At 43.2% G+C, this 11,823-nt stretch overlaps 1 protein-coding gene across 1 annotated transcript; it reads right to left on the bottom strand.

Moving 5' to 3' along the window:
* Positions 1 to 717: 717 nt before the first annotated feature.
* Positions 718 to 9,983, bottom strand: mmp23ba (matrix metallopeptidase 23ba). Its single transcript, XM_004570982.3, has 8 exons — positions 9,603 to 9,983; positions 6,360 to 6,496; positions 5,515 to 5,654; positions 4,922 to 5,089; positions 4,663 to 4,827; positions 3,703 to 3,813; positions 1,205 to 1,331; positions 718 to 1,092 (listed from the first exon to the last, which is right to left on the bottom strand). The coding sequence occupies exons 1-8, from the start codon at positions 9,744 to 9,746 to the stop codon at positions 918 to 920; spliced, it is 1,167 nt and encodes a 388-aa protein (XP_004571039.1). The 5' UTR covers positions 9,747 to 9,983; the 3' UTR covers positions 718 to 917.
* Between the last annotated feature and the right edge of the window lie 1,840 nt (positions 9,984 to 11,823).

The following is an 11,823-nucleotide window of genomic DNA, read 5'->3' as shown; positions in this document are numbered from 1 at the left end:
ACTGAAAAAAGGCCCCTCCTGTCCTGGGGCTCGCAGAGCCAGCACTAAATGGAAATATTCATTAATCAATTTTATCTATCCCCTGGACCCACCGTAGGCCTTTCTGCAGATTATTACACCTGATGTGTTGAATAAGCTTGGACAGAGAGCTGCGAGTGGAACTGACTGCTCAGTCCCTGGAGGCAGACTATTGGCCTCAGCGTGCGACTAGTAAAGTAAGCTAGACGTCTGAGGTGTTCCATATGCGGTTTAAGGTCCAAATGGTTCCAAAGGCTGTAGACAACATTGTTTATTCTGGCTTTAGTAGCTTACTTGGGGCAGTGTGTAAATTATTTGAATGCTATGCATCTAAAGCAAGGGCTTCTGTAAGTTTTTCAGGTCCATTAAAAAAAAAAAAAAAAAAAGACATTTGGGACATTTTGTAGAAGGCTATGGTGAGTTCTCCCAACAGTACTAATATCTTCTGGGTTTCTGTGCAACTAATTAGTCCCTATTTTTCAGAGGAATCCCGTGGGTGGCCTTGGACTCCTTCAGCTGCCTTAGCTGAAAGAGCTTTGAAGAAGTCCAGGCTTGATGAATCCAGACTGACGTCATCGTCCCGAACAGCTGATGAGAGCTGCACAGAACTTTCATCACCAAATAAAATGCAAACCACAGCATCTGCCACAAACAGCTTTTTACAGTCAGGTAGTGTTTTCCACAAAAAAATGTAAAAAATATCTGTCACAGAGCATTTATTCTTTGCACAGATGTAAACGCATTTACACAAAGACGGTCAACAATTTTACGTGGATACAGGAAGAACGTTTAAAAAACAAAACAAAAAATACTAGTATGTGCCCTAGTGAGTGAGGTCTCCTGGTGACCATCTGTGAATATGTCCTGTTCAGTGTGCAGAGGAGCTGGGCTGTTCTGCTTCAGAAGCGCACGCGTACCCTCCACGAGTAGTTAGTGAGAATTTTGTTCTTCTTCTTAACGATGCAGGTGTACGTGCCTTCGTTGATGGCGTTGGCCACTATAGTAATGTGGTCGTCTTTCAGTGAGATGTAGTTTGGGTGAGAGAACTCCAGCAGCTCCCCGTCCTTGTACCAGCTGAAACAGGATTCGCACGTTAGAGACGGCGCTCAGCAACTGCAATACTGTAGCATCACTGTAACCAGGTAAACTGATAACATATTGGAGGGAGAGAGAGAGAGACACTCACTGTACTTTGCCTTTCTTTGATGCTATTTTCTTCCCGCAACGAAATGTCAGTTTCTTGCCCTCGACCACCAGCTTGTGTTTGGTCCTTGGGGGAGCCGGGGTGGGAGCTACGGTGGGGAAAGGGAATTCTGAAGAGGATAGAAAAGAAAACACTGGTGAGCTGGTGCACCACAACAGGAAATGCAAAGGTCATAACTTGGTGTTCTTAACCATAAAATGATTATCTTAAGATACACATGTGCAGTGTGACAACTTGCAAGATGTGGGCTAATTTAAACGATAATACAACGTTTGGGTTGAATATTAGTAATTTAATCACTCTAACCTGTAGCTGTGTTTCCATTCATATAGCCGGTGTGTGGCTCTTGGCTGACTTTATCTAACTTAGTCAGTGTGGCTGTATGAAATAAATGTTTCCCACCCGTGATCAAAAAGGAACTAAAAGATTTGTGATAACCATAAACCTCAGTTTCTTTCACTGTCTCCAGCTGTCACAGCCTTTCCTCACACAGCAGTGCCTGAAAGGAAAATGTGAACTAGGTGCAACAGTTTATTGAAATTATGCAATCATACATGGAAATACTGTATATACGGCAAAAACAGAGTTTGTGTGCAATTCTAGTGAGCTTGAAAGTCATTATTGTTATGACCACCTTTATTCTTCCACACAGCCTGAACTCTCTTGTCATTTCTTTAAGTAGTCATCAGGAATAGTTCTCCAGGGTTCTTAAAGGGCATTCAAAGCTCTTCTTTGGATTTTGGCTGCCTTTTGTCAAGACAATCCCACACTGCTTCAATAATGTCGAGGTCCGAGATATGCCAAGTTTTTGTCTAATAGCTCTTTGGGAATCATCTTGTTGGTGCAAAAATACGATTCCATGCCTGTCAAATTGTGTTATCTTTGGTATTTTTCATAGATTTGACTAAAGAAATGGAAAAGATGATGCTTTTTTTTTTTTTTACATACTGGCAGTAATTCTAAGATTGTCTGTTATGTGTAGACACAACACTGATTCATCCCTTGAGTTAAGCATCTTTTTTATGATTGAATGATTGATAGGTCAGTCTTATGAGACTTAACAAACAAACAAACGAGTGAAAAAGCAGCCAATGTCCAAAGAGAAGCTGTGAAAAATCTTCAGAAAGCCTGGCGAACCATTCATCAAGAAAACTTTTTTAAAAAAGTACAAGAAAGTCTTGTTTATTGGAGCAAAAAATTAAGAAATTAAGTTATCCTGCTTTCTGCTTTCCACTATATTTTGGATGCACATAGTGTCATTTGTACTCCATATTTTTTAAGGTTTAGTTACTTATTAGTTATTGTTTTAATCTGCTGAAACGCTGTATTAATGTAGAATTACTGTAGGTAAAACTACCCGAGAGTACATAAGTAAATAATATCCTCTCTAGCAGCAACATTAAAGAGAAACACAGATGAATGAATGCATGTTCCTGCCTGATGAGTCATTTTCCTTTAGTACTTGAAAGATATTCTGTGCGGGCACTACACAGACTTTTGATATAATAGTCTATCTGGGCGTCGGGCTGCACATGAGAGATTTTTATCAGTGTTTTCTACGCCAGGTTTCTTCACTCTGTTTATTTATTTTTCACCAAATATATAAATTTCTTGATTTGAGCCCCCGTGCGTTCCCCATGTTTTGTTTGTTTTTAAATCCCAGAAACGCCCATGCTTTCACAAACGCCTCGCCAAAATGCTGATTACTGTCAAAATCATTGATAGCAGCGTTATCACGTCAGGCATCCATGCTGCTAACCTGCTGGCGGTGTGCCTGTGTTATCAGTGTAATCTCTCCCATCTGGTGACAAGCGCAACAGGCCGCCTCGTGATCAACTCAGAGTCTGCCTAAAAAACAGTCGCTCTCGTTAATGCTGCAAAAATCCAAATTGACCTTGTGTGTCTCTAACCCTCAAGCCACAGTCTGAAATTCCAGCGGTTTGGAGTCACTCAGGAATTTTCCACAGCCGTACAACGTCTCCCAATCAGCAATGAGGAACAGATTACTGTGAGCCAGGAATCGTATCCTCTTGCCTCTCTCCACACTGTCCCCCTGTTGCTGACAAAAAAATCTCAGAAAGCCACAGTCTGTGGGGCTGTGATAGTTAAAACTGAGCCACTTCTTGTTGTGCAAAAAAAAGATCTCTGCACCACAGCATCCCACAATAAACCTACAGAGGCAGTTGTCTGATGAGCAATCGACAGGTAGCGGCCCTGCTGTGTGAGCGTTCTGAAACGCTGCCACTCTCCAGAAATAAAACACAGACTCTCCCAGCGCCAAGTGTAATCTCCCTACAAATCAGACCCTTGAAAACCTCCAGCGCAGCTCTGCATGGCTGGACCTGTTGGCTCCCGTTGCTCCATTGGCAAACGGTTCACAGCAGCTCCTTGTGCTGCTCAATTGAGAGAAAACTTTCTCTGTCTTCTTTTTTTTTCCTTCCCCCTGGACTCCTGCTGCCGTTGCCACTGCTGCTTCTTACCGTAACAGAAATCACAGCTGGAGGGGCAGTGCTTCTGCATCAGTCTGCGCTTGCTCTCGCAGTAGCCTTTCCGAGCCCAGGCCGGACAGATAAATAGACGATCCAAACATCCTGGAGGAGGGGGGAGAGATGAAGTGAGGAGGAGGGTCAGATGGCAGCTCTTAGTCAGGCAAAAGAATTGGAACACCTCCAACCCTCCAAACACGAACACACAATCTGCTTTTTGTGCCAGTGAAAATGACTCACTATGACACACGCTAAAGACCACTCGTGAGTATTTTTTACAGTATTCATTAATGTTTCGCTTTCAGTCATCAAACGCAAACATTGTGCTCTACATTATGATTGGTTTTGATCACAAGCGCGCAGCAATACTCCTTTACAGGAATATCTAGATGCTTCTAATACCAGCATCAGACTACATTCTGAGAAAGCGTCCGATCCGGGCAATGCCTTAAATCATCCCGGTGGGATGTTGGACAGCGTCCTTTACAGGACATATGCAGTTTGAAGGCCAGTTGGAGTCTAGACCCAATTCGTCATCTCATCTGACAGCGGCAGCATCAATCTTGTTTTCCCTCAGCCATGTTTAACAACAACGTTAAGGAATTCTTGAACCTGTCAAACTGCCCGAGGGAATGAATTATCCTGCAGGTTCTTCTGTCAGGCTGTTGAGAGGCTTCCCAGATGCACCGTCAGTTTTCTGCCCTTGTGAAATACCAGTTGACACTCAATGCTCATTTTCAAACCTGATGCTGCCATATGTGTCATCAGCCTCATCATGTGTCTTGATCCCAGCTCTTTATGGGCCTCATTCATTCAATCAAGAGGCTTTGGGATGCCTTTCAATGTGTCATCTAGACCACATACGTCCCCCCAAATCCTCAGATGTGTTATGAAAGTACAAAAAGAAGACCTTTAATGTTTGTGTGAGAGAAAACATAAGGACTGTGAACAAACCGTAGAGCCGGTGCAAACCCCACACCTCATCCTGTGTGATGAGCTTGCGCCCTGTCAGAGTTGCATTCAGGTGCATCAAAGCTTTGGGATCCATGGAGTGCATGAGTCCCAGGACGTGACCGATTTCGTGAGCCGCCACGTGGACGAGATCCGTCAGCCAAACCCCTGCAACAGAGACAGCTCAGCTCGGTGTCTGCTGCATTCATTACTTCACGCATGAAATATTAAAAGTTTCAGCAAACACAATAAAGATGCGTGCCTTTCTTCCAGCTGAAGCGCATGTTTCCCAGAATCCAATATTCGTGGTCGTCAAAGTGGATCTCTCCTGTTGGCGGGAAGAACGCGTGAGCCAGTTCTCCTGTGATGCCATCGAAACAATGGTGCAAGTGGGACTGCCAACAGTCTGTGTGGTTGACTGGATAGAAGCCTGCCAAAACAGAGAAACGGAGAGAAATAGCTCAGAGCCAAGGAGGGAAGCCCTCCCTCCATTATTCCTGCTCCGTGGAGACTGGAGTGGGGAGATGATGGATCACAAATGACAAACTCAGAGGATGACGACCATTCCTCTCACTCACTCTGAGAATTTATGCAGGACTCTCGAGTTTGCACCCAAAGGGGGCAGATAAAGCAGAATTTGGGGACTTTTGCCATGAGCTGATATGTCTGGAAGTTGTTAGACATTTTTTTTCATTAAGAATTATGAATATGTGTTGAATATAAGCTTGGTAATGTCATTGCAGTGCTGCGATTTAATGAGGCAAAGAAATTGCGGCGACAACAGCAGGGAGAAACAGAAAAGTCTGGCACTCAGAACTAACCAAGCAACATCTTTTGAGGGAGAGATGCACCCACCGATCTTGATGTCCGCCTCTTGGTCGGCCGGCACCTCTCTGAAGGTGAACGGCGAGACGTCGCTCCACATGCCAAAAGCCTTGGCGATTCCCCGACGTGTATCGCTGGCGTTCATCAAGTTTGTAGGGAAGGAGAGCAACCTGCTCGGAAACAACAGCACGGTGTGGTTAATAGTTGTCCCTCAACACATTCCTCTACAGCTGAGGAATCTGCCAAAACACAATAGCTACTGTTCAGACACAAAAGAATTCCCACATTCCTCAGCACCGCTCTGTTTTAGTGAGACCAGATAGTTTCTAATATCACAGTTAGACAGTAACTTAATAAATTGTTGATACCATCCATTTTACTAGTGCGAAAATTACTTAAATTAAGCTGTTTAAAAAAAAAAAGTTTGTCTACCACCAACCAACGGTTTTTGGAGCTCCTCTAGCTCAATCTAATCTTCCCGTTAGCGGATCATTTTACAGCTCCAGGATGAATAAAGTTACTGGATCTTCTCCTGACAGTTAACACAGCTCAATCCAACTCTTTGGAAGCCAAGCAACTGTGGCGTGACTTTCAGAATCCCCTATGTGCTCACTATTTTACAGTGTTCACAGTCAGATGATAATTCAGACCACTTTTTGGTGCTTCGACAAACTTTTGGTGGACAAGGTTCAGTGCAAACAGTGACTTAAGATTAGAAAATGTAGCAGCTGACCCACATCAACAGTAGTTATAGTGCACGATTGTCTGAAATCTGGAGCCTCGGTCTCTCATCTCGGTTTCTTTTAGCACAAACATTCGCTCTCCCTTTGCCTAATTTGTATTGCTTTTGTGCATCGCAGGCTGTAAATAAATACTTGTATGTGAGCTTGAACTTGTCCCATTTGAGCTTCTCCGGGGTGAGGGTGTAGCGCTTGTTCCTGGAGAGGTGAAGTACTTGTGACCGGGCCTCTTTGCGGATCCCGATGAGCAGCACAGTGGTGTGAGCTTCTTCCTTGGACAAAGAGAAACTTTGAATGAATGACCTCACACTGTGACAGGAGTAACTGAATCCTAAAGACTCATTTGGCTTTCCTAAGAATTCAATGAGATTCAACTGGTCACATTAGTGAATATTATATTTTCAACTTTCCATCTCAGGAAAGAAGTAAGAAAAAAGTTGCATTAAGTTTGATACTTTTCACCAGTATGTTGAGTCTGATATCTCTTCGGGGGGATGACAGCTGGAGTCTGGACTCTGTTATAACACTGAAATGCTGCCTATGGGTGCTTTGAGTTTTAATGCTTTCATGAATATTCTGCGGCTGATGTTGAGTTGCAGAGATATTCCATAATAGTGATCACACCTCGCAATAAATCTATAACTTTCTATGGAAATGGGTTTGAGCAATAAATCCGCTTTTCGGCACTAGAAGAGAGGCTGCGATTTCTCAGTTGAGGAGCCCATTCCTGTGCTTGACAACAGGAATGTTTCTCGCACTGCCTGATGGCTTTAATGGGGTTTTAAGGAGGCAGACATTTAAAAAGAGAAACTGCTGAGGGTACACAACTGGCAGTCATTGGGAGACACGTGCACAGCACACGCTTTTGAAGGCGCTGGGTGAATATAGGCTTAAACCTGACTTTGTTGAAAAGTACCACTTGGTCTGTTATACCTGGCTCTTTACAAGAGCCTGACTGATGAGCAGGAATACCGTGTGTCAGGTGAAATGCAAGGGGATGAACAAGATTTTATAGTAGAGAGCGGAGCAAAGTGAAAGTTTTCAGTATGCTTCAGACTAAGTGTTTCTTCTGTGGTCTGACAACAAGATTAGAAATGTCCTTTCAGGGTCTAACATGCAGCCAACACGAGGCTATGGGTCATGCTCGCCAAGTCTCTTTGGGTGTGAAACTAACCAGTGTCTCCATGTGACTGCAATCATCGTCTGAGTGAAAAACCGAGAGCAAGACACCACAAATTCTTAAGAGTATTGGGATTCTTTTTCACGAGCATTCAGAACATGCATAAATACTGATACATTTAGATTTTTTCAGGCAAGAAATGACACAACCTCTGTTAAATCGTGGATGCGCTGATTAAAAATGGCTAAAGGTTCAAATAAAAAGGTCAGATTATGCACAAGTTGTCCCCGTGAGCCATTCAGTTTCAGACAATTTTTCCTTCTCTTGCCTCTCTATGATGTCATTAAGCGTGGATATCTTTAATATGGTCATATCAGGCACTCTGCTCTGATTGTAACCACCGAAGCCCCAAACCATTGGCTGTTTGCATCATCTGTTTGTGAGGGGCAGCCAATCAGAGAAAAACCTTACTTTTACAGGGGTACGGTCCTACTTCAGAAGTCACTTGGATATAAAGCTGGATTCTACTGTAAAACCACAACTCCAGGATTCTTTGAGTACCATGCCTCTTTTTTTATATAATATCTCTGACACTAAAACCCAGTACAAATATAATTTTCTTTTATAAATATAAGTTTCTTGCTGAGGAAAAACACTGAAGATGGAGAGAAAATATCAAAGTCTCTCCCTTCATTTTGGAATCTACGCCCAGTCCTCCAGTTCCTGTTCCTGCTTCACCCAGTCAAGACAAACAGATGCAGTACTTCCTTCATTTCCTTTCCAAAATAGTACTTTGGGTGGCCAGACTGTCCCACACCGTTATTAAACTTCACGATCTCTCGTGGTTTGGTGTTAAATATAACATTTCACTACCAGATTTAAGGCATAGGTCACTGTTTTATACAAAAGTTGCTTTTCCCGACCTCAGCTGACATGCTGGAGTCATGCGTTCAGTGACTTATGAGGTGTTAAAGCCAGCGCGTTTCTTAATGTGTCACGTCTTGTTATATTCACCACAAAGCTCATCTGGCATGTTTGCCACAAATAAAGATGAACCGCAAACCCACTAGTCCTCTAGACTAAACCTCAGAGCCGGCGGTGAGAGCTGACAGAGGGCGAAACATCTGAGGACAAATCCCACATGGATCGTTTGGGGAGTCTGGAAGAGTTTAACCTCGTTTCCAGAAATTTCTAAACAAGGGATTATGATTTTCATCTGAACCTCAGAGACTTTGAGGGTTCTAGTCAACAAAAGCGATTTTCTGTACACAAATCAAAACACAGACTGTCTGTCGCACTTTTTGTCAACACGCACATATTCATGTTAAAATGAAACAGAGTGAGGCTGAACATTGTCAAAACAAATATTGTTAATCTCGTTTAGTAATATAGAAATAATAAGTATGTTACAGTGGATAATTGCCGATTCATTTCAGTATAAATCAATGAGAAATGCTCTTTGGTTGTTCTGTTACTTAACTTCATGAAGTTGTGTAATCCCCACCAGCGGGCTTCTTGACTGACACATAATGAGAGCGTGTGGCAAAGGCAGTGACATAAAGCGATCCCTCAGGCTCTATGTCACAGCGGGTGGGTGGCACTGAGTGAAATGTGTGGAGAAACACATTTATCCAATTCGCTGAAGATATTACTGCACAGAGACCCATTCCATAGACATAACCTAATAGCAGCATTCATCTAACTTCACATAATTGAATCTGGTGCCTATTACCATCACTCACTGATTTCATGTGAGGATTTCCAGCTAAAAATATCTTTGAAGATCCAGACGAATGGCTTGAAATTGCACGGATTCTTGCATAATGTAACAGTGAAAGAAAATGATGTGCATCGTTCCTAAATGATCTGGTATTTTCCTGATACCCGCTGCTCTGTTTTGCTGATTGTCAAGTGGGCACCGCCAGCACAACTAATAATAAAGCCGATAATAACCTTTGTGGATTTGTGGTAAATATATGGTGCGTTGCTTTTACCTTACCTCTTACTCTCAATATAAAACAGCGTTTCATTGCTGGGTTCACCATTACTGCCACTTTCACCATGAACTTTCAATAAGCCTTACTTTTCTACCCCCGTATGTAGTCTCCTGTTACATAAACAGTTTTGCAAATGGGGCAGAATTCTGAATGGAGTTTGGCGTTATGTGACTTCAAAAGGTAACCAGCACCTTAATAACTTCATAAGCACAACTATGTGCCGGACTCTGCAGCTGCAAGGAAAAAGTGGTCACAGCATACCTCTAATCTCCAGGTGGGAAACGCTGTGGTCTGCTGCATCCCTGCAAGCAGAAAGCTGAGCAGCACAGCAGCCAGCAGAGGTGCGAAGCCCCAGTCGCCGTTTCGTAAACTTCTGCCACTCTGACAGCTCACCATGGCTGCCATAGCGCACCTCCAGGGGAGACAAAAACAAGAAGAATCCCTTCTGCAAAAGACTGCTTCACCATCTATTCCAGTGAATGCTACTGCGTGGCCATAGCACGCATCGCTGCTGGTGGGTCACTACTTGGGGAGCTTGTGGTCGCTGTGCGCAGCAGGCAGCGCAGTCCAGCCCCGCGGACCGACCGGGTTGTGAAAGCAGTGCAGACTGCATCAGCTCTGCTCGCCTCTCTTCCGCACAGAGCGCCTGCCAGCGGGCTGGTTTCACGTTACTGTAGACGGGGCAGGGGGTCAGTGTCGAGACGACCTAATGAAAACCAAACGTCCGTCAAACCACTTGTTGCAACCGCCGGAGATGCAGCCAAAGCGGAGTCAAAGGCTGATTTTTTATTTTTTGGGCAAGATTAGTTTTTGCACGTTTATGTAACGCTGCTGAGTTTATTCTTCTCCTCCTTACAGCGTGGCAGATATTTTTAGGTCAGAATAAAATCGGGGCTTTATTTAGTCGGCTGTTTTGTTTAAATTACTCTATAAGAGACAGTTTTAAGTGTTTATTTTAAACATTTTATTTTAGTTTTACAGCTTGCATGTCCAGGAAGAAGAGTATGATATGAACAATGAATGTACCACAGATAATAGATTTTACTTGTAGTTTTCCAGCTCCAGAGGTGACACTAATATCGTGTACATGGTGAAACTTGAGGGGGTATGGACAACTCCTTTTCAAACAAATGATGTAATGATATTTTGTAATGATTGTGAAGGCACATGTTTGAAATGTTTGAAATAAAAATGAACTGAACTGAACTGAGGTGGTCACAAAAATATTGATGATACCAACCTGCTATAGTGGATCGATACTAGTGCGATAGGATCAATATTTAGTTTCTATTTTTCAAGTTCAGTATGGCAGGGCAGTGCCCATCTGAGTCTGATAAACTTTGTCCAGCTGGGATGTGGAGAATCTGCAGCGCTTGGAGAGAAGAGTTGAGCTTTTGTGAGGGAGCCACAGGAAGTGGGTTAACTAAGCCACCCTCCTCTGTACTATCCACCTCCAGATACTGTCTAAAGCTGGGCACAGTGACACAGGCAACCCTTTATGGTTCTGGTTTGTGCTTGTCTAATCCATTAACATGAAATCAGTCCAGCTAGCTGCAGGGACATCAACTGAATACTCTAGACCTTTGGCCTCAGATAAAACTGTGTCCCTGGACTCAGAGAAGAGAGAGCCCTACCATGCAACAGCAGTTTTTCCTGACACTTTCTCCAAAAGTGTGACCTTTTTTTCCAAGATGGAGTGCTGGAGCAGGCAACATGCAGGCAAATGTCCATGCACACGTTGTGCTTGTCTTCGTCATGCAAAGAAACCAAACCGGTGAGGACAAGTGCAAACAAAACTACTGCTTAAAATCTCTCGAAGGTACAGTTTCCAGAGGCGATCTGCAAGTCCTTCACTTATCACGTTTGTGTTTTTTAGAAAGGAAAAAAATGTGCTTGCTAGACTGAATTCGTATCAGGCCTCTCCGCATTGGGGGTTTATTTGTGTCCAGTTTTAAGGAGGGATCTGTTTGTTGGAACCTTACTCTTACTCTGTTACTCTGTCACTCTCCGGTCGACCTCACTGCTGCTTCGTTTCTCTCTCTGCTCATCAGCAACTTCTGCTGATTCCCCTTTGTTAACACCAAAGCAGAAAAACTGCAGATTTAGTTTTTTCTAGTACACCCTTGGGTGAAACCAACAACAAAATGTCCGGGCACATTTCGTGCTTGTCCTTGTCATGCAAAGAAACCAGGATGTTCATCACTGAGATTTGTTTTATATTCAAAAAGTCCAAAACCCACTTTTTTCCCACCCCAAGTTTGGAAGTCTTCCTAGTTTATCAACTGAACTTGTTGTCTGTTCTTCCTTTTTCAGCCAGACTCAAAATGCATAGTCGATTCCCAGAAATCATCACAAAACACAGACACGCGACATTTTAAATTAACTGTTGTTGTTCAGACGTTGATTAATGAAAATAAATTCGTTTTTTATTTACTTCAGAGGTTCCCATTTAAAGAGATTAAAGATGCCACTAATAGCTTGG

Source organism: Maylandia zebra, linkage group LG20 (assembly GCF_041146795.1).
Source record: "Maylandia zebra isolate NMK-2024a linkage group LG20, Mzebra_GT3a, whole genome shotgun sequence".
Lineage (NCBI taxonomy): Eukaryota > Metazoa > Chordata > Actinopteri > Cichliformes > Cichlidae > Maylandia > Maylandia zebra.
Note: the sequence above shows the minus strand (reverse complement) of the source record. Positions and strands in the feature narration are given on the sequence as shown.